Here is a 27,724-nt window from a genome sequence, read left to right as displayed (position 1 = left end):
CTGTCGGAGTCGTCAATGGAAGACAAAAGGTCTGGAACACCTGAGGATGTAATTTCCATTCCGTTGGAGAGGGCCGACTCGGTCGGGACAGAGAATCTGCAATGACATTCTTCACCCCCGGGAATATGGTTGGCTCTTTCCAAGATGTGGAGAGAGTCCACCAGATCGAAGAACCGTTGGGTCCACTGCAGCAGTTGAGTAGACCCCGTGGACCCCATCCTGTTGATATGCCAAACCACCGCTGCGTTGTCCGACCGGATCATGAGGGAAGTTGCTCGTAGGACATCCTGCCAGTGACTGATTGCAAGCATCACCGCCCTGAACTTCAGAATGTTGATGGGAGACCACCCCCCTGCCACTTGTTGATTGAGAAGATGAGCTCCCCACCCGTGTAGAGACGCGTCCACATACAGGTGGTAAGACAGAACAAACGGCCCTAAAAAAACTCCGTCGCAAACATTCAATTCTTCCATCCACCACAGGAGATGGGGATGGAGCTGCAGAGGTAGAGTGATCAAGGCAATGGGATCTCCCACTCTGATGTAAGGCGCTAGAAAGAACTGCAAGGGACGAAGTTGTAGTTGACCCCTGAGGGTCACCGCCTGAGCCGACGTCAAGAGGCCCAGGAGCTCCTTCAACTGACCAAACGGCCTAGGGTGCGCCAGTGCCAGAGAGACCAATCGCTGTATCTTGCAGAAACGATCCCTCGGGACAAAGAGTTTGTTGACCTCAGTGTTGAACACTCCTCCAATGAATTGAAGACGGCGTGTAGGGACTAGTTCCCATTCCTGCAGATTGATTAACCAGCCTAATTGGCAAAGAAGCTGTATCGCAAAACTGCATGTGACGAAGCAGAAGGGCATGATCGGTCTGCGCCTGAATGCAGTCGTTGATGTAAACCTCGAACACTATTCCCTTGCAGTGAAGGAAACTGGTGATAGGCTTCGTTACCCGTATAAACAGCCACGGGGCCGAAGAAATTCCAAACGGGAGGACATGCACTGATAGTGGGTGCCCTCGAAGACAAACCGAAGGAACTTGCGAAGAGCCGGAAAAAATCGAGATGTGAAGGTACTCATCCTTGAGATCAAGACTGACCATGTAGTCTCCCGGCTTGATGATTGTTGAGAAGAGCCACCGACACCATACAAGAGTGAGGCGGAGGTTGTAGAAACAGTTTATGGAAAACCTTCATATTGAAAATTAGTCTCAACTTGTCCGAATCTTTCTTTGGCACCAGAAAGATTGGCAAATAGAACCCCGGGTCGGTCGGAGACAGGCCCAGGGCTCGATCGCAAGTTTCTGAAGGAGAGTGTCGATTGTGGAGTGTAGAACAGCTGTCTGAGATAGGATACGTTTGAGTAACCAAGCTACTATTACAGCACTGAAGAAGTGCTGAATGTAGGAGGTTCGTGGCATGGAGATGTCAGGAACATACACATTGTACACAGAGTGATGAAGGCCATATAAACAGTGATTGTAGGAACGTATAGCTCGCCAAATAAAGTGTTGGTCCGCCAGATGGAGTGAGAAAGTTAGTAGATACGATGCATGGGATCGTCAGTCTACCGGAACATTGGTAAAGTTGATGGAATGGCAGAGGTAAAAAAGACCAATGACTCCAGACACGTTCCATAAAGAGGCGAAGGTAGTCACATCGATGCCTATGGACAGTCCGGACATAGCTGCAGTGACAATTGAACTGAGGCCTTCAGCTAAAAAAACGAGTAAACCCAGCCAAAGTGAAAGCGTCTCGGCGATTCCGTCTGGCACCCTTGGTAAACTGTATCTCCCGGCTGACTGACAAACTCAACATAATCACTCCTACCGAGAATGGCACCGTTCATCATCACTGGCAATTAAAGGCTGGGATAGGTGGGACCAAGACAAGTCTGTCAGGTACTTCCTAATCGATGTATCATCAAAAGTCTCCGGTAAACAAACAGTAGTCCACCATTTCCAATGCTACCGACAATGCAATAACGACAAAAACCCGGACAACACGGATGTCAATCAACCAGGCGAGTCCCAACCCATAAAATCTGGGTAAAGTGACGCTAGCAGGAATATTGTACGACGCTTCACTGAGTCTTGTTACTATATACAAACTACTCATAGCAGCTGTGTGGTGTACATGTATCACTGGGTGTAATCGTGGTCTGTTTCGCAAGCCTCAGCACCCTTTCTTTCACATCATCGTCAAGTCTCTCGACAAATATGTCAAACCGGGTGGTTGTAGAGCTGATATCTACGTCGAAGGGTAGATAGATTCGGTGAAATGAATCATTCATGAAAGGTGAAGATCGGATGGTAGATGACGAAGGAATCTTAAAAATCCGAGATCATCAATCACCGCCGTAATGTAGACGCCTGCACTACTGACATAACTACTACCTCTGTGCAACCAACCGAAACGATGCACTAACTGGAAGCGCCGTACTGGATGAAAGCGTTGATACAGAAAAGAGCGGCGCACTGGAGTAAAGCTGCACTCTGGATGGAAGCGTTGATACCTAAGAAAGTGTCGCACTGGATAGAAGCGTTGATACATAGGAGTGAGTGACTCCGGCTCCACGCCACCTTTAGCAACACCACGGCGGGGGACACAAGAAATGGGCCTCACACATTGTACCCATGTGGGGATTCGAACCCGGGTCTTCGGCGTGACGAGCCAACGCTTTAACCACTAGGCTACCCCACTGCCCCTTGATAAATAAGAGAGCGGCGCTCTGGACGGTAAAAACTGTAGAAATGAGGTATCAACGCCGAAGTTGGAAAAAGTGTTGAAGTAGAACTGCAGTAGACAAAGTCACTGTAGGTACCGTAGTGTAAACTAGTAAACAAACCATGATGACAGTATGCGCATCGAGGGAACCAGATGATTCGGCGAAAGCTGACAGTCCAGCGAACACTGTCGGATCGGCGAATACTGTTGGAGCGGCAATCAGGATCGATTAGGTGATCTGGTTCGGTACTGTGATCCAGTTGTGTCAAGTGATCAGGTTCTAAAACGCTGAGTCAATCAGGACCGGTGCATTCGTCTTAAACGTCGTACCATACAGTAAAGGTGTACTGGACTGAAAGGTGTTCCAACCAAACAACAGTTCACTAAGTTGAATCGTTGTTCCAATCGAAAACGGAACACTGGTCTGAAGCGTTGATCTAATCGAAAAGGCACTCTGGGCTGAAGTTTTGATCCAATCGAACGCGCCTGCAAGGTACGGGAAAGGTGTTGAATGCGCCGCACTGGATGCTACCGTCATGGCTGATGTCACCACAGAAAGATACGAGAGCGCTGAACTGGAACAAAACGCCGCATTGGAAGCAAGCGGCGCATAGGTTGAAGCGCCGAACTGATCCCTGTGGTTGAAAGCGCCGAACTGACTGCACTCGCCACATGAGAGTGAACGCTTTCACCAATCGAACCCACCAATAGCAGAGGGGGGTGGAGCACTCAACCAAAGCGGCGCACTAGAAACAACCACCTGCCAAGGTAAAAGGCCGAGACTGTGCTACAGAGGTTGTTAGCACTAGGTACCACTCTCGGAGCAGATAAAACTTGAACGGAGACGGGACTAGACGTTTGATGACGAAAGAGACGACGGAGATACTCGCTCAAGTAGGAGTCTTGAGGCCACCTCTAAAAAAGCTACGTCTAGATGCAACTCGTCGATATTCAGAAAAAACATCATCATTGAAGCGTGAACAAACAGAACACCGATGTGACCAACTACAACAGCCTATACAATCCACACACAAAGCATGTGGATCAGCAGCGGAAATGTTGTTGCACTGATCACAGTATTTGCGTTTTTTAAAAGAACTTTGATTCCATTTATTTCCCATCTTGACAATCAAATAATGTCTAACTGAGAGAACAACACACGTCCACTCGGTGTAGCGACAAGAAAGAGAATGACAGGCACAGGTAGTCACATGATCATCTGAGCGAGCTCCACGCTTGCGGAGATGATTGACAGGTGCTGATGTCGGAGTGGGGGCAGAGGTCAGGGCGGGTCAGAGGCCAGTAAGATTTGATTCAACTTGGCCTACAGCAAGTTTCCACACATGGTCGTAGAAGAAGAGGAGAGGTGCATACCGTGAGATAGGATAAGTTTAAAAATTAGGTCATTCTGGTGATTGGGGATAGGACTAGTAAGAACATTGCCTGCCCCAAACTTGTGATTCAGTTAATGGACAGAAACATCTCTGGTACAGTGTCTTTTTCTGCAACGGTAAGAGGTGACACCCATTGTGTCAAGACTTGATAAATTATCCGTGGCATGATCAATACTCTTATAAGCATGGCTAGGATATAAAGATATGGTGTTTTGTGATGGATGGAGGAGCCTGGTCCATAGTTCCAGCAAAGAAAATGTATTCTTCTTTGCCTGTAACATGGCATAAACTGATAGGTGTTCTATCTTCTCCAACAAGAACATATGTGGGTCAGAATCTCACAATGGATATTAGTTAGGCCCTATAAGTTTGTTTTACCTATCCCCAAAACTTCAGCTTGGAGTTGATTCTCCTCTGTGTAACCTCTGTTCTGGACAGTATGTTGGTGGATTCATGTGCTCGTGAGAAACCACAATCAATCTGACTGTCTAGTAACAGTCACAGGCTTGGCTCTTGTCTGTGTCCATGCGGTTAACATATGGTGACCATGACAATCCACTTAAAATAGGACAGCTTGTCTCTACACTTATCCATATGTGGTTGACTGGATACTGGGATTTCTTATGACAGTTTTGGCTACTGTGGTGTGACAGTGAGTGAGTTTCCTTTTACGCCACTTTGAGCAATATTCCAACAATATCCTGGCGGGGACACCAGAAATGGGCTTCACACATTGAACCCATGTGAAGAATCGAACCCAGGTCTTCGGCGTGACGAACGTACGCCTTAACCACTAGGCTACCCCACTGCCCCTGCTGTGACAGTGCTTTCAGCAGTTCTTAAAGATGTATAGCTGACAGGTTTTCAACTTGCTGGTGTGTGTGTGTGCGTGTGCATGTGCATGTGTGCAAGATGAGAAGGTGGGGTTCCTCTGGCTGGCTATATGGCCATACTGGCAGACAGGAATAGTTTATCTTGCAGCTGTCCCACACCTGGCTACCAGGCCAGGGGGTTCTCTATCTTTCAATAAGTCCAAGCGAGGATCAAATCATTCCATCACTGCCTTCTGTCCAGAGCATGATGCTGGATGCTGACTGCCAGTATTATTATTTTGGCAACCAGTTGTGTGTAGTTCCTAGTGAAGAGGACTACTGTTTCATACTATGAATATTAGTTTTGGGTGACTTCACGATGTTTGAAAGTTAATTGTTACTCCTTCTTCAAGTGAACAATACAGAGTGGATATGGGTGTATATTATAAGTTGTATGCTCCTCTCAAGGGTAATACGGTCTGATGTACGCCTCTTTGTAGAAGTGTCACCCGAGCCGGTAATACGGTCTGATGTACGCCTCTTTGTAGGAGTGTCACCCGAGCCGGTAGGTGAGGGATGACACTGCTACAAAAAGGTGTACATCAGACCGTATTACCCGAGGGTGAAGCATACAACGTATTTATCTTACCACCATGTTAAAAGTACAAAATATCATTTTATTCTATGTTAATGATCGCTACTACCGACTATATGCCATGTCAACAAAATGGCATCTGCCTCTCGACTGGATTTTTAAAATCAGTGAAGCATATTCTTGACAAGGTTAAAACTGCTATAAAAAATGGTTAATTGTAAAATAGCTTAAATAAAGCTGTGAAAGTTGGTAAAATAAATCTGTACAAAGACACAAAAACAGCTGATCGAACGGTTTTCAAACTCTGGGCACGGCATGTGTCATAGTATGACGTCATACGATTGTTAGCGCTACTGCGTCTCGGTGGAGAGCTTGGCAGTTTCCGTGGCAGCGTGTAATTTTTTTTCCAGTTGTCACCCTCCTAGGAGGGGTGACACGGAAACTTGTTAAAGTGTCATTGACCGATGAAATGAAAGTATTTTACATGAAGGTAAGATGAATAGTGTTATGAGGTAGTACTATACCTTGTGCAACAGTGTCTTAACTGATATACACAGACTTACGCAGTTTCTTAGATAGGAACAAACAAACCCATATAAACCAGGGAGACCAGAGATTCCTGAACCTGAGGAAATCTAGACTTGCTCTATTTAGAGCTTTAGCACTGCAGACAAGGCTTGGCAGTAGGGAAAATAATGTGGTTCAGGGACTGTGAGACAGACTATGTACCTTTAGATTCAGAAAAGGTCAGTGGTGTGCTATATTTAGATTTGAGCTATATTTAGACAGAGGTCTAGAGGAGTTACCATGTTCAGACCCACAGAATTTTATAGAATTCTCAAGCAGCTTCGTTTTGTGAATATAAGGGGAGCTAAAAAGAGTGGATGGCTGTAAATTAACCTGAAAGAAAATGACGTCATTACTGGCCTTTTGTGCATTTTGGGCCTCCCATTTGGAATTTTGTTGTTTCCCAAAGAATATCTGGATTTCCTCCTCAGACCATTTTTCGTCAGATTCTTTTTGATTTTCATCATTTTCTCCCACTGGTTCATGCCCCAGTACTTCCAGTTTCCTGTTATCCTCAGAAGCACAAACATCTGCCTGGCTTTCCACTTTCTCCTTCCACTTGCTGTCCTCAACTTCTATCATGACAGCTTCCATTGATTTCGTCTTTGCTATTTCTGTCCTGTCATCTTCATTTCTGTGGGTAGTCACTTGTCCATTTACAGCTTCCTGTAACATAAAGCTTTATATTACCACCACTGCCAACTAATTGCCATGTATATTGAAGATCTAAACCAGGAAGGAGTTTCCATTGCAAGCACAGTGAAAATCTATAAATTCAACTGTCTGAGTCCCGGGACTCACTGAGCTGAATATCTATGAGTCCATTCTGAAAACAATTAGTCCCTCAGAACTTTAATGAGTCCCTAATAAAAATTAATGCCACAAATATTATTCAAACTGGTTTATTGTTACTGTATACTGTTTCAGTCTCTTCGGTTTCAAATTCATGTAAAAAGTTAACAAAACTTTTAAACTTTGTCAGTGGGATGTTTTCACAAGCTAACCAATGAACAGATTTCATCACGGAGACAGCTGCTTTGTCTTGTTTTTCATAATACATGCAGTTGCGACCTGCAAATCATCACAAAGTTTTGGAGCTGGAACGGACAGTTTATGATCATTATGATTAGGATGTCTGGTCAAAGTTGCATTTTGAAAATTTCTGCATTTAGTATCTTGTGTCATACCATTTTCTTTACTATTTTCAGTACATAGTTTACAAAACATGAAATCACCTTCATGTCGTAAAGTCAGCCATGACCGATGAGTATTCAGCCAACGTGACTGATACTTTGTGTTTACTGACAGTATATACCGCTTCCTGGGCAGAGCATTCACTTGTGTCAGTTGTATCTTTGTGTCACCTTGACCAAACACAGAAGTTAATGTTTTTTTGTGAACTTGACAGCTTTAGTATCTTTCTGGGCGACATGTCGACTGCTATATTATAACAATAACATGACAGAAAGCTTGCTTCCGATTGGCTGCTTACTTATCATCAGCCAATCAGCTGTTGCGCTGTGAAGAAATTGGTTATTTTTAGACATATTTTTGCCAGGACTACGTAGATCGATTGAAGAGACGTTTGTTTGATTTTTCACAAATTATTAGTCATCTATACTTTGTACATAACGGTGACATTGCCTCTCCACAAAAATTAACATTAATCTCTCATCAAAAGCTCATGTAAAAAAAATGTCCTGACAGGGGTAGATTGATGCCTGCAAGCAAAACAATTCCACTCCATTTTCACCTTTTCTTGGAAGCCACAACAGTGACTCAAACTACTTTACTGAAGTTTAAAGTAATTCCAGTTTAATGACATCACTTTCACTACCAAATATTCCATGAAGTTCAAAAGAAAGTCTGGTGATAATTGATAGATGGCACTATACGAGTGTACATGTCACACTATGTTTACGACACAAGTGCCGAAATACCGACATTTAGGCACAAGTGTCGTAAACATAGTATGACACGGACACTAATATGATATTTTTTTTATTACCAGAGAAATATGCATCATTTAAACACGAAACGAAGTGTCTGCTTATATAAGGCCGCATCACCTGTAATAGCGGCAGAAGAAAATATCAACGTAATTAAGCAAAGACCTCAGCACCACTTATCGACAGTTACCAGACGTGAATATGAAACAAGTGCACATTTTCATTGACAGTTAATTGTCATCCTTGAGTTTGAATAACAACAGAAAAATATATTTTAGTCGTAAATATGTAATTCACAACGTTTAATCTTCCATAAACAAGAATTTTGTTTGAAATAGCAACTTTAGAATGTAGGTCAAAGTCAACACAAGACAGTACCAGTGAGATTGCCAGGTGCAAGTGACAGTCTTTAGGAGAACTTGAAAGTGGTGTCTTTGAACTTGTTTCACACATCATGTTTTCATAACATAGTACCAAAAAATCCTAAAGTCAGAAATGGGGGTACGAAGTATGAATGTATAATATTTAAAGTGTATAAAATTTCACAATGACATAGTTGGCATTGCATAAGGATTTCATAACATCAGCCACACACAATGACAGAGGTAACCCAAATATTTGTGTAAACACAAAACTTTCATATAAAAAAGACATCAATGTCCGGAGGTTACTCCAACAAATTGATTTTGTATGTGAATTAACTGTAAACTACATCTGATTGTGAATGGTTTTAATATAAATGTAGTTTAATTTTATGTTTGTGAAAGTGTTCCAGAAATTTAGATAAATTTGTTTCACCTTAAAGGTCACATGCAACGTAAAACACAACTTTGCAGATTCTGATACCTTTCGGTATGGACTTACCGAAACAAAGCGTCAAAAATGCAAATGAAACTTATAAAGTTGAAAAATAACGCGATGAAAAAAAACGCGCGAAATCGGAGTTCAAACGTTTCACTAATTTTCCCCAGACTTTTCTGGGGAATACGGGTTTCAACAGCTGGGCTGCGCTCATAGCACGTGCGCAGTGAAATAGGTTCGTGCAACTTGGAAGCGGGCTGTCTGGTGAATACTCGGTGAAGGCTTTGGTGTGAGCTATTTTCATAATGTTTTGTTGATATCTAACAGGCGAGCTTTTATATGTTATGACAGTAAATAAACTGTTTATATAATTTCATTTGTCTATTTCACCACACGCTCTTCTTACCGAGTCACTTTCTCAGTTCGATACTTAAAAGTAATGTCATTATTTAGCGTTGACACAATTTCTAACTGTGATATAGATATGTCGCTGTCACAGACAAAACTCAATGTCTTGTTTTATTGACACCTGTGTGTCTGCCTGCCTGTCTGCTAATGACAATATTCAATACACAACTGCGATCACTGACCACATGCAATTTGAACTTAACACCAATCAGGCTATACACCATAAACAAAACGCATTGATTTATGGCCCGAGTTCGGTCTCTGTCACATTATCTAATTACACAGACAGGCAGGTGTGATACTTGAACACATGACATGTTATGATGTCTGTTGATTGCAAAATGTTATACACAAAAAATGAGCATGTATTTACAAAACCCAACATCTCTATATATACACACACAATGAGCCGTGAAGGCGGCATCTGCTAATGAACCAGCCGTTACACTTGAGTACACACCCACCCGCTCTGACTGGGTTAGGTATCCCGGCTGCTTCGTTTCGAGGGAGGTAAACCCAAGTACAAAATATTGCACTTTTTATTTGCGATTATACGCTTATAATTTTGTTTATTTGTTTTTTCATAATCAGCAATGCATATTATATGTCATGAAGAAGTGATAATTGTGTTTTAATTATGTTTGATTTTTTGGTTGCATGTGACCTTTAAGGAATTTATAATATTTCACAACTGTCTGCAATCACGTATGCAATTTTTTTGTGTGGATAAACTCTACTCTTTTTCCACCATCATTTGTCAGCTCATGTAACAACAACACTAGCAATATTTTAAAGAACTGTTGGAGTTATGAAATATTCATGACAAATTAAGAGTTATGGAGAAATGGGAAATAAATATGTAAGTAAAGATTCAGTTTTGATATGGTAATTGTGTAACCTATCATTATAGACAATGAAATGCATTTATAGATTACAAAAAATGTATTTGATTGTTTTATTAATTATGAGACCATCCATAGAGTTTATCCAAGAACAAACAGGAACAAATATAACTGGGTAAGGAAAACTATTTGATATATGAAAAGATATCTTGATATCCACCATCATTCCCTGGTAAGGGGTTAGAAGGCAGGGCAGTAGTTTCTTATATTAGTACCAACAAAAGTATTTTTAAGATTGGATAAAGCTCAGAATATTTTTTTTTGCTTCCAGATCCACCAACAGTCAGGTATGTGCACGTGTCACTAATGGGGTAAGGAAATACAGGAATGATTAAGAAGTTGAAATTTAATTCATATATGACCGACTCGCTAGATGAGATTTAGAATTGATATTTAATGGTTTCATTGTTGATAATGCTTGAGGTCACTGACTTAACTTGAGTCACAAGTATTTCTATAAGAGTTTTTCAAATTTTAGAAATTGTGCTATACAAGGGAAAATTTAAATGATCATACATTGCCAAAATGAAAGTGTCAGCATTTAATTATTCTTAAAGTCAATTTTCATAGGATATTATCTTTTTCAAGAGATTGTTATGATGTGATAGGTATGTGGTAGCATTAGGTATTTGTTTATTATCATCATATTTCAAAAGTTAATATACCTGGACAATTTTGAATTATCTGTTTTGGTGAAATGTATTATTGAATAAAAGTATCAACATGTGAACTTTTGTGTGTGTGTTGTATTATACTGTTTAAACTGTATGGAATATTGAATATTTAATCAACAATCACAATGAATTGATAATTGGAAGTCATTGGATATAACTGAAAATGTTGTTCACCTATCATATGACATTTATAATCTAAATACAATCCATGAATTTACAGAAGTTAAATATTTATAATTCTGCTTTGCATGCTTGTTATTTTTAGAAAACTGTTAGATTTTCATGCTGTATGCACTATGTGCACTATTTTATTGCATTTAATACCTGAAATAATTTTACTCACCATGAAAGAATTTCTAAAACCATGTTCAAGTTTTCCAAACATATCAACTGTGAAAATAATATTCCGCAATAATCGCACACATGCAAATTGACCAATGAGAGCCGTTTTGTGTTCCGAGTCATTCCAAGATTTTCGGACAGTGTCGATGTTTACCGAAGGGCGGCCAGACGTTTGTTCAAAACGGAGGGTAGTGCTAATGCAAGGGTCAGTGGTCAAATATGAAATGCAGTTAAGACAAAGTGAATACGATGAGCAGAAGGCCAAAAGAATAATCTACAAGCTCAACACATTGTTTTGCGAAAAACGTAAGGTTTGATTGAACGCACGTTAAAATAGTTGGGCTGTCCGGTTTTCGATCCGGCTTTTAGCATCGCGAGTGTCACCCCTTGTGTATTTTATGTAATGAGTGTAGCGGGATAAGTTTCTAAAAAATACATTTCTTCACCCATTATTGTCCAAACAGTGATTCGAACCCCTGTGGTTTGAATACAGTAAACATGCAAACACCAAGTTGCGGGTACAGCAACGTGCAGTAAACATGGACAAAGTACTGTGACTATTCGTCCCAGTCCAACCAGCTGTGAATGGGGACCTCGTAAGGAAGGGAAAGCCACATTAACTCAGTGCGCCTAGTGGCTGCAAGAGTTGAATGCTCCCCGAGGCTAGACAATACATTAACTCATTAAGGCCGAGAGACGCATATATGGGGCAAAATAATCAGCTCCTCACAGCGAGTGACGTGTTTATGGGGCAGGTAATTAGCAGTTTCTCACAGCAAGAGCCACATACAGTCGTCAACAGAAAGCACCTCTTATTCAGCGAGAGACGAAAATGTGTGTCGTACTTTTAAAAATCGCAATGCACCTATTATTTCAACCAATTTAGTAGTACTGAGCATATATTAGCTTTTCTTACGAGAGATGCAACCTTTAGTGTCAATCAGAAGTATTTAAAGTGTTTTGGTAGCAATTGCTAATCATTATCATAGGCTTGTACACTGTTTGGCAAATGAACACATGTCGTCGAGAAAGGGGATTATGATGTTTTTACAGAGGTAAGTGTCTGGTACTCTTCATTGGGAATGGATACTAAAATACTTTGTATGCACATTAGATGTAATGGTTTAGAGGTTACTGAAGATTATAGTTTCTTCAACTTCCTAATAAATAAGAAACAATATATCAAATTTGAAGGACATACAAAGAATTCAAACACAATAAAATAGTTTGAATTTACTTTTTAGGCATTATTACGTTGTCATGTTTCATATAATGAGACATAATGTATAAACACAAATAATTATACATCCAAGCTCAAATAGATAATTTAACTTACTAATTTGAAGCTTACTGAATTGTAACTAGTTATTTTCCATAATCTAAAGCTGATAATGTTACCTAATCGAATAAAAAGTGATAAGTTACGCCTTTGCATCAAATATATATACATGTCAGTGTTATTACAACAATGAAATCTTTTACTACGTTTGTTACAAAACACAGTAAGTTGGTAATTCAAAAAATTCTTAGACATAGACAGAAGTAATATCATAAGTTATTACATGTAAACCATACAAAGGTATTTCAAGCATTTTTCTTCAAGCTGTTGAACGTTTCATGTTGATTTGCATTGTCAGTTTTCTATGCAATTTACATGAGCATTGTGTAAAACATTTGTATTTGATCTCTGTAATTATCAAATCCGGTGTAATTATCACGTGTATCAATGAACTGAGTCTCTATTGATCCATCGTCAATAAAAGCTGGATAGTATATCAGTTACAGTATCGATACACATGCGTATAATCATTCAATCAGATTACAGTAATGAGATAATTCAACACCTCTGTCGACCTTGAAATAACAGCCTCCGGTAGAATGCATGTGTAGTTACCCCCTTGTTGAAAGGTTTGTCCCGTGACAAGTGTAAAATAAACAGATGCGCTGTTATATCATTGGACAACCTGCTTTATGGAGTCACGCCCCCTCTGTAATGTTTATGCATGCATGCATGCACATCTGTAATCCTTTGAACCTCGTTTGCATTCAGTATAAATAATTATTATTATACCTTCATAATTATTTGGGGGTTGGGGGGTTTGAACTTCAAGTTTATACACTATAATAATTCAGTATACTGTCATTTCGTGAATTCTGTAATACGTGTACTTTAGTTTGGATATTCATTCGTATCAAGGTGAAGATTATATTTACATGTACAGCAAACCATTATGTTTTATGTACTAGTTGTGTGCGTAAAATGTATATGAAAATAAATACTATCTCTACTCAATGGTTGGATTTCAATCACTTTGTTTAAATTATCGAAAAACACTAAAATGAGGACAAATAAACTCGCCAAACTGTCTATCTTCTCCTATTTGTCTTATGTGTATATTTCATACATCGTTACCAGTGTGTATGTTTACAAGACACAAACTGTTACATGATAGCTTGAGTTGATAAAGCCGAAACCCAGCATATCGAATGGTCAACAATATAGCCAATAATCAATATCTAGACAAGCTGTTGAGTGACCAAAGCTCTTTAGAAATTTCGCCCACGCCCCATCACCTGTCCTTTCCTCTGTGACAGGTATCTCATGATACGATTGGTCACAGATAACATATGACCAGCCACTATATTGAACAGTTGAGATACCGAACGTTCTATTCAGGAAAATTTAATGACGCCTTATCACGTGACTCTTTGTTTTATGTCTATGCAAGGAATATGTAGTATCCATTTTTTATATGTATGTTGGTATGGTCACGATGTTTTCTGCATTAAAAATAGATGAAACAAAGTGCCAAGCTATGAATGTGCTCTATGTTAGTCACAGACTAGCGTAATAGTACTTTCACTAGAATAATTCGTATACACTAGAAATGTATCGTCAAAAACCCTATTTTCATCGGATTATAAAGTATGTAAGTAAATTCTTCTTTACAGTATGTCATTGTCGTAGATGTTTTGTAAATTTAAACCTCACACACTGATATGAGAGAAAGAATTTGTTTATGTGCGTCTCATCTCTTACATACAAAGAATACATGCGTATTGTGATAAAATATAAATGTACAAGCGGCCAAAGGTCTACAAGAGAAACTTGCAATAAAATAACATGAAACGTTGCAATACATGATATGTATTCACACCTGCTTTCTTTTAACATATATCTTTACGACTCAATTAAACAATCAGGACTTGTTTGTACAACTAGACAGTTTCCTGTCATCCCCGAAACCTGCCAGGGAAATCAGGTGTGATTAGCACTAATTAGTCTCGGCACAGCGAGTGGGCAATCAGCGAGGGATTCCAGGTGTTGAGTAGTGAGGTGTCTCTCGGGCTTAATGAGTTAATTAAGCAATGACAACAACTTGGGGGAAGACTAATTACTTAGGGTACATTACTAGTACTCGCATATCACATGTCAAACAAGGGGTTGTATCCCATTAGTCATACTCAGGCCTACCAAAGAAAACTTTGCCACTGTGCAGAAAAACGCAGAAAAGCCCACAGTAATCGTGGAAATAGCAGCATGTAATAGTTATTCCCATACTTTTCCTAGTGTATGAGCTGATACACCTACAGTTTGACAAGGAAGGCCTCCCGAGTCAAACTGTAGGTGTATCATACACTCGGAAAAGTATGGGAATAAACTTATACCACACTTTGGCTCGTTACTGTGGGATACCTTTGATCTCTCAGTAGGTGTGTCAACCCATACACTCTTAATTATACACATGCTTGCTCAATACACCTACAGTTTACTCGATACACCTACAGTTTTCTCGACACACCTACAGTTTCTTCAATACACCTACACTTCGCTCAATACACCTACACTTCGCTCAATACACCTACACTTTTTGATAAACAAACTTAGGATTTGACATGTGTGCAGGACAAAATTAATATATCTGTATAATTATGCAGTCTTGGTCACTTTTGGCATATGTGACATGTATAGTGCACACAAACCAATCCTAAGTTTATTTAGCTGAAGATACGCTGGAAAAATCCTGTTGTTAAAAAATATTCAAGACCCCAAGGATACTCATTTTATTCAATGTAAAAAAATACAGATATTTCCAGTACATAGTCATTTTGGCTTTTTAATGCAAGACGTCCGGACGACGTTTAGGAATGTTTCAATGCTGTCGATGGCGGCAGTACAGGCATCGATGCATGTGGTTGAGGCGTCTGCTTAAGCATCAATGGAGGCGGTACAGGCGGAACTGACATCAGTTGATTTTGGATCCAAACAGTCTGGTGGCAGTTGTTACCTACATCATAAATGTATCCAATATAATGATCGTGGTCTTAAAATTGCTTAAATTGACATCCTGTACCATGTAATGTTATGCTGTTACACATGACACATTCAGATTAGTGTTTTCCAATGGTATGAAAACAGTTATTTTAAGGGGTTTGATAAAATGTTATGAACATTTTCAACATATATTACGATATTAAAAGATATGTGAATCCGATTATATTTACCTTTCCTGAGTGCATGGTTTCCAGTCAGTCCAACTTCGCAACACAAAGTACATAACAGTTTCTCAAACATGTAGATGCCGACCTTTTGAGTGGAATACCTCAGCTTGGAACAGATAGTTGACGCCAAAGGCCTTCTGTAGAATGGTCCAGATTGTGGTATATTCTCCATATACAGCTGCAAACGTCTGATGGAACAGCGTGGGTTTTCCCGTTGACTGTACTGCCGTACTGTCCTGAAACAGATTCTCAACTAAATCATACCAAGTTGACAACGTTGTCATATTATTTCTCCCCAAGATTGCATTAGAGGGTGTTCAATCATAGAATTAAACTTTACTTCATTTTCTAGTTATTTATCCACTTCTCAAAATACCTTCATAAAGATAAATCAATCTGCTGAGTACATTTTTACAAGTTCATAATTTTTAAATATTAAAACTCACCGAAATGGTACTTTCCCACCATGCTCGTGTCCGCCAGGGATATTTTTGCTGGTCTGTCCAAGAAATTCAAAGTATTCTCCTTCATCGTAACACAACATCGTAACCTCAAGGTTGTAATGTTCATTGGCTGCACGCAACCCAAAAATCTTGCACTTGTAGAAGTAAATATCATTATACAATCCCTTTGAATCAGCAATGGAAAAAAACATGTTTGTCCCACATAAGTTGCTCGTCATTTACAGACACGTACTGCATCAGAAGTGTGCACCCTCTCACAGCCAGGTTCAAAATGGCGTTCACGGTTACCACACCACGAGAGGACAAACGCACATGCTTACACGAGAAATGCATGCATAATCACGCGTCGGATACGCCTTCTACAAAACCACATGGCTAGAACAGACATGAAATATACAACTATTGAGTCGGAATTCGTGTAGCGTGATTGATGGGGCCCAGTAAAGGTTTTGAAAGCATTTTAAATCGCCAATATCAGTAATAAACACAACCGTTAACACTTGTTCAAAGTGAGGTGTAAAAACATAATACCTTGCTAATGAAACAGTAAAAATGGCAACTTTAAATCTCTAAAACTGCATAAAAAAAACGAAGAGCCTGCAACTTCGATTTTGCACATGTGCACATGGAAGAGGAAGTCTCGACCGCATGTTGACATTTTCCAGCTTTGACAAAAGTTACATTCCTTTTTAAAGTATTTCTGTTGTGTTATTTGGCATTTATCATCATGATACTTGTGTGCACACTTGTTTAGTTTACTTTCCATTCGTACGAAATGATTGACAGCAATTATTTCGACACATTTAATACTTTTTCTACACGAGGTGATTAACGTTGCTCGGAAATTGGAAAGAAGCACGGATCGCAATGTGCATGCGCAGTAGAGGTCAAAGTTCGCTGATTATATAAATGTTGCAGTTTCATAGTCTTTGGTTGCCGTTTTTACTGTTTCAGTAGCAAGGTAATGTGTTTATGTTGCTATTTCCACGATTAATGTGGGCTTTTCTGCATTTTTCTGCACAGTGGGAAAGTTTTCTTTGGTAGGCCTGATAACCCCATTTCTCATACGGCCACTAGTGGAACAGATTAATTAAAACATCAAGGGTCATACTCCCCAAGATACAATAGACTCTTTTCTTGTGCAAGATACAAGGTGACAGTCAAACATAAGTCAATATGTCTACTCTGCATACCAATTGTTTTGAATATGTTCTTAGAAAAGTGGAATAAGAACATAATTCCATTTCCAATTCGCATTAAACTATTATTCAGATTTAAGGAAATACTCTATTTTTTTTAGTCTACTCATGTTGTGATATGTCAAGAGTATGTTACCAAAGTACAGAAGAAATGTTTGTAAGTGATGAAATGTTTTATATATTTATACTTGTTATAAGAGTATATACACTCTGCTAATGAAATGATATGTCAAAGAGTATGTGACCAAAGGTTTCTGATATATAAAATATTTTTGAAATTTGTCCCCGTTAAGATCACTGGATCAAAGTCTCAGTCGACTGTGAGTTATTTGACAGTTTCTACTACCATAATATACATCAGAGTAAATATTACATTTATTTTGTTCTTTGATATGGGTTCTAAAATCAAACAGAGGCGTAAAATTTGGGTAACTAATTGGTGTAACAGATTGCACAGATAGTCCGGTAATAAATGATGATACGTGTTATAAAGTGTTAGCAATATATTGTATTTTTGCAATAAATCTTTTCATGGCTTGTTCCACGGACAGCACCACATATTGTTCTGAGGGCATCTAGGTCCTAAAGCTGAACCATGTGGAACACCAGCCATTATGGGTCTTAATTTGGAACTGAAACCATTAATAACAACCTTTTGTACTCTATTTTGTACATAACTTTCAAACCATGTTAGTAAATTTCCTTTAATTCCATTTGCTTGAAGCTTTTGAATAATTTCCTTATGCCAGACTTTGTCAAACGCCTCACTAATGTCACAGAATATACGCATAAATACACTCTGCTAATGAAATGATATGTCAAGATTATGTGACCAAAGTACTGAAGAATTGTTTTATACATGTGACAGAAATACTGAAGAAATGATTTGATCACACTTATCTGGCCTATGCAGCGTGTGTTGTTTTCAGGAAAATATCACTGATTGCATACACACGGACGTACTCTACTGAGCTCAGTTCAAGATTAGCGACAACCTTTAATATGTGATTGGATTTACTTTAGTTGCAATTTATTTTTGATAATAAGCCAAGTTACAGAAATATCATGACGCAAAAATTTCTGTTGGTCGCCACTCGCAAAAATATCGTGATTTACAGTATTATCTGCTGTATTAATCTGATTAACTCATTGAGGCCATGAGCAGCATATATGGGGCAAATTAATCAGCTCCTCACAGTGAGTGACGTGTTTATGGGGCAGGTAATTGGCAGTTTCTCACAGCGAGAGCCACATATAGTCATCAACAGAAAGCACATCTTATTCAGTGAGAGACGCACGTGTATCATACTTTTAAAAATCGCACTATACGTATTATTTCAACTAATTTAGCAGTACTGATCAAATATTAACTTTTCTTACGAGAGATGCTACCTTTGGTGTCAATCAGAAGAAGTATTTAAAGTGTTTTGATAGCAATTGCTAATCACTATCGTAGGCTTATCCAGCATTTGGCAAATGAACACATGTCGGCGAGAAAGGGGATTATGATGTTTTTACAGAGGTAAGTGTCTGGTACTCTTCATTGGGAATGGATACTAAAATACTTCGTATGCACATTGATTGAATTAGATGTAATGGTTTAGAGGTTACTGAAGATTATTTTTTCTTCCAACAATGTACAAAATTTCAAGGGCATACAAAGAATTCAAACACAATAGAATAGTTTGAATTTACTTTTTAGGTATTATTACGTTGTCATGTTTCATATAATGAAACATAATGTGTAAACACAAATAATTATACATCCAAGCTCGAACAGATTAGACATAATTTAACTTACTAATTTAAAGCTTACTGAATTGTAACTAGTTATTTTCCATAACATAAAGTTGATAATGTTACCTAATCGAATATAAAGTGATAAGTCGCGCCTTTGCATCAAATATATATACATGTCAGTGTTATTACAACAATGAAATCTTTTACTAGGTTTGTTACAAAACACAGTAAGTTGGTAATTCAAAACATTCTTAGACATAGACAGAAGTAATATCATTAGTTATTACATGTAAACCATACAAAGGTATTTCAAGCATTTTTCTTCAAGCTGTTGAACGTTTCATGTTGATTTGCATTGTCAGTTTTCTATGCAATTTACATGAGCATTGTGTAAAACATTTGTATTTGATCTCTGTAATTATCAAATCCGGTGTAATTATCACATGTATCAATGAACTTAATCTCTATTAATCCATTGTCAATAAAAGCTGGATAGTATATCAGTTACAGTATCGATACACATGCGTATAATCATTCAATCAGATTACAGTAATGAGATAATTCAACACCTCTGTCGACCTTGAAATAACAGCCTCCGGTAGAATGCATGTGTAGTTACGCCCTTGTTGAAAGGTTTGTCCCGTGACAAGTGTAAAATAAACAGATGCGCTGTTATATCATTGGACAACCTGCTTTATGGAGTCACGCCCCTCTCTGTTATGTTTATGCATACATGCACATCTGTAATCTTATGAACCTCCATTACATTCAGTATAAACATAGGCACGCCCATCTTCATAAATATTTGGGGGGATTCAACTGCAAGTTTATACATTATAATAATTCAGTATCGTGTCACTTTTTGAATTCTATAATACGTGTACTTAAGTTTGGATATTTATTCGTGTCAAGGTGAAGATTATATTTACATGTACAGCAAACCATTATGTTTTATGTACTAGCTGTGTGCATAAAATGTATATGACAATATATACCATCTCTACTCAATGGTTGGATTTCAATCACTTTGTTGTACTTATCGAAAAACACTAAAATGTGTTTTCGATCTCTCTGATCTATCTACTCCTATTTGTCTTATGTGTATATTTCATACATCGTTACGATTATGTATGTTTACAATACACAAACTGTTACATGATAGCTTGAGTTGTTAAAGCCGAAACCCAGCATATCGCCTGGTCAACGATATAGCCAATAATCAATCTCTATCCAGCTGTTGAGTGACCAAACGTGGTCTTCAGAAATTTCGCCCACGCCCCATCACCTGTCCTTTCCTCTGTGACAGGTATCTCATGATAAGATTGGTCATAGACAACAAATGATCAGTCACTATATTGAACAATTGAGATACCGCACGTTCTATTGGGAAATTTGACGACGCCCTATCATGTGACTCTTTGATTTATGTCTATACAAGGAATCTGTATTATACAACTTTTATATGTATGTTCGTATGATAATGTATGTTTTTGCATTAAATCTAGATGAAACAAAGTTATGGATGTGCTCTTTGTTAGTCACAGACTAGCGTAATAGTACTTTCCTTGAAATATTCAGTATACACTAGAAATGTATCGGCAAAAACGCTAATATCGTAGAAGATTATACAGCATGTAAGTTAATTACAGTATGTCATTGTCATAGATGTTTTGTAAAATTAAACCTCACACAATGATATAAGAGAAAGAATTTGTTCATGTGTGTCTCATCTCTTACATACAAAGAATACATGCGTATTATGATAAAATATAAATGTACAAGCGGCCAAAGGTCTACAAGAGAAACTTGCAATAAAATAACATGAAACGTTGCAATACATGATATGTATTCACACCTGCTTTCTTTTAACATATATCTTTACGACACAATTAAACAATCAGAGCTTGTTTGTACAACTAGACAGTTTCCTGTCATCCCCGAAACCTGCCAGGGAAATCAGGTGTGATTAGCACTAATTAGTCTCGGCACAGCGAGTGGGCAATCAGCGAGGGTTTCCAGGTGTTGAGTAGTGAAGTGTCTCTCGGGCTTAATGAGTTAAGATGAATGCACAGCTCTTGATATGGAACTATACCAGGTAATTTATCTCCAGTCACTGATGTGTTGGATGCCAATTCTCCTTCTGAAAACCCAAGTGTACTCACTGAGCCCTTACCGAGTTTAAGATGTGCCCTAGTGCTTAAAATAAGTTCATGAAAATTAAAGGATTTTTAAAAAGGTTAAACATAATGCATTCTTATTACATAATGCCAATCAAACATGAATATATACCACATCTGCACCATCCATTTATGAAAAAAAAATCTTAAAAATTATAAATATGCACCAAAACTAAATCCATCCATCAGAGAGAGAATCAAAGTTGATATAATAAATCCCATTGTGGTTAAAATACTGGCAATGGTTATACCCTCTTCTCTGTACAATGTTTTAATTCGTTCAGCCTGTGCAGTATCCTCTTTGAGTACTTGATGAAACAGTTTCTCAAATTTGACAATCAACACCTGTATGCCAAGAATAGCCATTATATAAGTTCAGAGTCAGCTGTTTGAATGACCTTAGTGGGAATTCTTTTCGAAGTATAGTCAAAGAGACTCATGTCTGACTTCCGCTCATGACAAAAGGGAACTTATTCCTAACATAGGACAGGAAACCCATGATTAAAATTATTGGTGATGAGGTGTTGATTATAAAGTTCCAAACCACTACATTCTGTGGATTGCTTGTGTTTCTTATTTCCTCTTTTCTTCCCTGTCTTTTTATTTTGAGCAGGGTTATCGAGCCCTAGGGCCGATGCGAGATCAAACTCCTTGCTGGCCGCCATGTGCCAATGCGATTTCACTCGAGTGACCACATGTAAATTGCGGGTCACAACTGACGAGCAAAGACAGGTTTTGCTTCGTGGTCAAGTATTAAAATCAGATATAATTGTATATCTGAGTTTGCACCCACTTATTCTCTGTTTTAAATGGGTAAGAGTAAATAATATGTGGGGAATTGTTCCCCTTTTTGACAAATTGTATTCAGAGGCTCGCAGCACCGTGCTTTCACAGTGCGAGGCAACATGCCAATGATCTCGTAAGCTGCGTGCGCATCTCATGTGACTTCTATGGTAAGTCCCGTTCATACAGCAAGGTATAATTATATATATACAAAAAAATTAAACCTTTCTGCTCATAGTAAACATGAGGGATATTGGGCCTGTGTGAAAAGTCCATTCTTTTAACAGGGTATCAGCAGTAAAATATCAATCAACAAGAAGACAAAGTCATCAATATCCCCAGCAATTATAAAATACTATTCATGAATATGTCAACTAGTTATGACTATGTCAAATGAACAATTTGATGTACCTCAGTAATGTTGATAGTGGAAATAGAGTGCTACTGTTGATATATGTCTACCAATTGGTTTGAAAGTTACCTAGAAAATAGATCACAATAAGTTGTCATTAATGGATATTGCTCTGATCATGAAACTGTATTCGCTGGCATCCCCAAAGGTTCCGTCTTGGGACCACTTCTCTTCATTGTGTACATCAACGATATAGTAGATGGAATAGAAAATCACATTCGTCTCTTTGCGGATGACACCTCAATATATGTAATTGTAGATGATCACAATGTTGCCGCAGCTTGTCTCAATGATAATCTAAACCGAATCTCAAACTGGGCAGAAAAGTGGCAGGTTAACTTTAACCCTAATAAAACAGAAACAGTAAATTTTTCTTGCAGGCATAAAACTGATAGGATTCCAACTTTAAACATGCATCAAACCCCAATACAAGAAGTCCAAAATCATAAACATCTAGGCATAATTCTTCAGAGTGATTGTGCATGGAAAAGTCATATTGAAGATATTGTTGACAAAGTCAGTCCCATGATAAAGTGTCTTCAAGGTTTCAAATATCACCTTTCTAGGAAAACGCTTGAAACCATGTACAAGTCATTTGTGATGCCGATATTTGATTACTGTTGTCATGTTTGGGATAACTGTACAATTGATCAATCACTTCTCCTTGAAAGGTTACACTTAGATGCACTCCGCACCATATGTGGCGCGGTTCGTGGAACTACCGGTAATCATGAAAAATTATATCTTGAAACTAAACTTAAACGATTAAAAGAAAGAAACAATCCCAAGTTACAAACAATAAACTGTAGGACAAAGACATATGAAAAATCATTCCTACCAGACACAATTAAAATTTGGAATTCATTGCCTGACGACGTCGCGAATGCTAATACAATAGGCGAATTTAAAACTCTGTTAATAAATTATGAATCCAATCATTATCTTGACCTGAATTATGGTAGCCGATTTTGTCAAATTGTACACTGTCGTCTCAAGCTCGGCTGCAGTGATCTAAATGTGGATAAAGTCAACAGATACATATCAACTAATGCTCAATGCACTTGTGGATACCACAATGAAATGTTATTCATTATCTCTACATGTAAATTATATACTGCCATCAGAAATAATGCATACTTTTATATAAGTGGTCACAGCCTCCAAACTGTGTTATACGGAACACCACCAACTACCAACAAAGAAATAAGAAAAATATAGAGTCTCTCCACCAATTCATTTGCAAGACTAAACGTTTCGATAAAATGGTCTAAACGAAATAATAAATAACACTTATCTTAACAAAAAGTACTGAAACGTAACTGCGAGCATGTTGTTAATTACAATTCTCAATGCACATACGATGTTCCGATTTTAGATTTTCCTTTTGTCTATTTCATTCTGTCTTTTGTCTAGTTCTTGTGTGTTCTGTTTGTGTTATATTTGTACTGGTGAGGAATTCACAAAAGCAAAGCTTTGCTTGTTTACCAAATCAGATTCTTTCAAGAATAAAAATATGTTTAAACCATATGTCTACCAAAAGGCACCAGTTAACCACATTGATCGGTTTTAAAGTTCTGCTCCGGAAAAGAGCACTACCACCAATTTCAGTTGCCATGGAAACGCAAAATATGTTTTATTCAGAAATCCAAAACTACCAAAAGGCACCAGTTCATTACCAGACTCCATGTGGGAAGTTTGGTGAAGAAATATTTAACGGAAGATAGATTATCTTATTAGAGTCTCACCTCATTTGGTACATGTTATAGGCATACAACATATTAATAAATGCGTATATTACATAAAGTACCATGAGCCACTCCATTTGGAGTTATGAGAGACTTTAAAACATAAAATATACATATATACACAATATACAAAATACAAAACAATAGTTGATTATATAAAATACTGCTACAAATATCAAAAATGACCTTGAAGGTTTTTGCACTTAAAAGAGCACATCCATTATTAGATAAAATAAATCTGATCTTATCACAATTGTTAGCTTGACTAAAAGCTGGCCATAGAAAATCACATTTATCAAATAAAACTTGTCTTACATCATCGTAAAATGGACAATGTAAAAAAACATGACATGCCCTATCTCTATATTAATGTGGGCTACTCCACATCTGACTTTGTTGCCACCATTCTCTCTCTGACTCCCGGGGCGCTGTACAGACGTGACCCACCCTTTTTTGTATGCCCTGAAACTAGCCGTACTTGCAATTTTATAAAATGGGGTTGAAGGTGTTGTTAGTGTTGATATTTTTAAAAATGTTCAAGTCCAAGTATTCTAAAGCACCAATTTCTCTTCTTATCTTCTGCTTGACGGTTGGACCATATAAACACTTTTTTCTACAGTCTGTTATTTTGAATGAAGCTCAGCCTTTTATAAAATTTCAAGATTGTTTCCTACTGGCACACTTTGGGGGGTAACCGTCCCATTATTTGGAGCATATCTTCTCAGACCTATAAAAATGGCATCACCTTGTATTGTACAGTGTTTATAGATGACAGAAAGTATGTTCCCCAGATAGCCGCTCTGTACTGAATAGTTGACCAAACCGTGTAATCATATAACTTCGTATAGGTGTTAAACTGCATTTCTCCAAGATGTTTAAACTTTGATATGAGCAGTCCTAGAGCACAGATTGATGAACTAGCCACAGCTTGACCCATCAGCTGGTAATTTAGATGTTCTGTAAGAAGCAGTCCTAGATAATTGTAACTTGTTACAATTTCAAGAGGCATTGATCCGCACGTAAAAGGTTGAGTTGATATTTCACATTACAGGTTTCTAAATGAGAGACCTTCGATTTAAAAGGGTTTATTGCTAGTTGTTGTCATGAGTATTATGTCATCAGCATATGCAAGGATGCCAACAGTCATCATCAACCTTCACGCCCAGATCTAGCTCAATCACAGTCTAAGTAAGGTCATTCAGATATATATTGAATAGAAGCGTAGATAAAAGGCATCCTTGTTTCAAACCTCCACGTACATCAAACCAAGGGGTAAAATGACAACTCACACGTACACAGCACTTTTGATCTCTACACAGTGACACAGTAGCTCTGTAGATCTTGCCATTAATCCCCAGGCTACGTAGCTTATTCCACATCATGCTTCTACTCTCAGTGTCATAATCCATGCATGTAACAAAAGTTGACTGCTTTAAGCTTTTTCTTGTTTCTATTTCACACCTCTAATGGACATTAAGGACGATATATGTTTAGTTGTGGATCTTCCTTTCCAGAAGCCATTTTCATTGTCAGATATTTGATTATGAAGTTCAACATGATTTGTTAGTTAGTACAGTTTATAAGTTGAACTGGCAAGAGTTATACCTCTGTATAAAAGGGGTTCAATTGGGTCTGCCATCGGGCTTTAGGTAGGTTTATTACTCTGCCATCGAGCTTTAGGTATTGGGTTTATTATTCCTCCTGTCCACAGTGAGGAAACTTATGACAAACACAAAGGTTATGAAGGAATTAAAAGCAGAAGTTGATCAAATCCTGATGCTTTTTGATTTTTTGACTTTATCAATACTCTTAAAAGTTATTCTACGGTGATGGGGTCATTCAGATGGGTCTGTTCTTCAGTTTCACTATCTTGGGCTGTCTGTGGTTCTGTGGAAAACATGTTTTTGTTCAAGAACATCGAATATTCACTCTTTCACTTCTCCAGGACCGTAGGAAGATCATTACATATTGTCCATCTGCTAGTCTCACTTTCAGTGGAATATCAGTTCTTTTACTTCCAACCCCAATTTTTCTCCAATAGGAACAATTACATGTATTGCTAGTAATTGTTAGTAAACTTACTTCTGGATTATGGTAGCCTTTATTTCTGTAGTTCCACATATACATACAGAAAAGAAAAGGAAATTTTAAACACTAAGTCATAGCTATTCCTAGTGGTATGCCTAATAATCTACTGAGTTACCTCTCCTGATCATGACGTCACTGTATTGTTGTTTTAAAACCCTTCATAATTTTTCTGAAAATAAATCATACACATGACATCTTCTAAGATAGAATCGCGGGGAGGAATGGGAGGGTAATAGATCCCATAATCCAGAGGTAAGTTTACTAACAATTACTTTCTAACTTCCTTATCCTTATATGGTTGGCGATCTAACATCAGTCTGATTTAGTCTATCCTTATGACATCACATCCGGTCTCATAATTTCCGGTCTTATGACGAAATTTCCAGCTTATGATATCATATCCGGTCCCTATGATGTCACTTCCGTTTTTTTATGTCACTTCCGGTCATGATGACATTACGCGTGTCATTTCTGGTCTTATGGTGTCACTTCCGGTCAATATGAGGTGAGGTGAAATTGGGTTTAACGTCGTGCTTCGAGAATATTTCGCTCATATGACGACGTGCATGCGTGTGTATGTGTATGTGAGGCTGCTTGCACTAGCCCAGACTTAAGCTGGTTTTATAGTGCTAGCCCACTGTGATACCATGCTGCAGTGAAGCATGAATATTCCACTCAGACACATTATACTGACTCCGAGCCGACCAGTCCTTGTTGTACCCAATAATGCCGAGCGTCAGGCAGCCGGTCTATATGATGTCACTCTCGGTCATGTGACGTCACTCCGGGTACCTATAATGTCACTTCCGGTCATGGGACGTCACTTCCATTACCTATGACGTCACTTCCGGTATCTATTCGAGTATCATAGTTTAACATAAAAAAAAAAGTACTAGAATCTGTACTTTACTGAGAAAATATATACTGATATAACATGTTACATTTGACCACTTCTAAAATGGCATTGTGTATTTCATAGCTTTCAGCCGTGGGAGCCGTGCCAATTAACACTTATCAGAGGGTTACACAAAGTCCGCAGTCTAGACTACCAGTTGTCCGACTTCCATTTTAGTGGAAGCCGCGGTGGCTGAGCGGTCTAGGCGTCTGACTTTGTGTGCTGGCGATTTTGTGCCGGACTCTGAGGGTGTGGGGGTCGAATCCCGGATGGGACTCAATACCAACACACCAACACACACACACCAACACACACACGCACACACACACACCCCAAAAAAATAAGTACTAGAATCTGTACTTTACTGAGAAAGTGTAATCCCAAATATAACATATGTTACATTTGACCACTTTCTAAATGGCATTGTGTATTTCAGAGTCTCATAGTTGATGAAAACACCACTTGTCTCTACAATACCAGCTAGGCTGAACATAATATCAAACTTGGACTTCGTCAACCAATAGTGGAGGAAGTTAGAAGCTTCCCTTA

At 38.4% G+C, this 27,724-nt stretch overlaps 1 protein-coding gene across 1 annotated transcript in view; it reads right to left on the bottom strand.

The window, feature by feature from the left end:
- The window catches only part of LOC124282195 (ankyrin repeat domain-containing protein 26-like), an 895,780-nt gene that overhangs the window by 650,726 nt on the left and 217,330 nt on the right, over positions 1-27,724 (bottom strand). Inside the window, exon 15 of the mRNA XM_046718159.1 lies at positions 6,427-6,759. Within this exon, the coding sequence (XP_046574115.1) occupies positions 6,427-6,759 (333 nt within the window). The remainder of the gene's footprint in view (positions 1-6,426; positions 6,760-27,724) is intronic.

Source organism: Haliotis rubra, unplaced genomic scaffold (genome assembly GCF_003918875.1).
Source record: "Haliotis rubra isolate DU_JTF1 unplaced genomic scaffold, ASM391887v1 Scf295, whole genome shotgun sequence".
Lineage (NCBI taxonomy): Eukaryota > Metazoa > Mollusca > Gastropoda > Lepetellida > Haliotidae > Haliotis > Haliotis rubra.
This window is presented reverse-complemented; position numbering and strand designations above follow the sequence as displayed.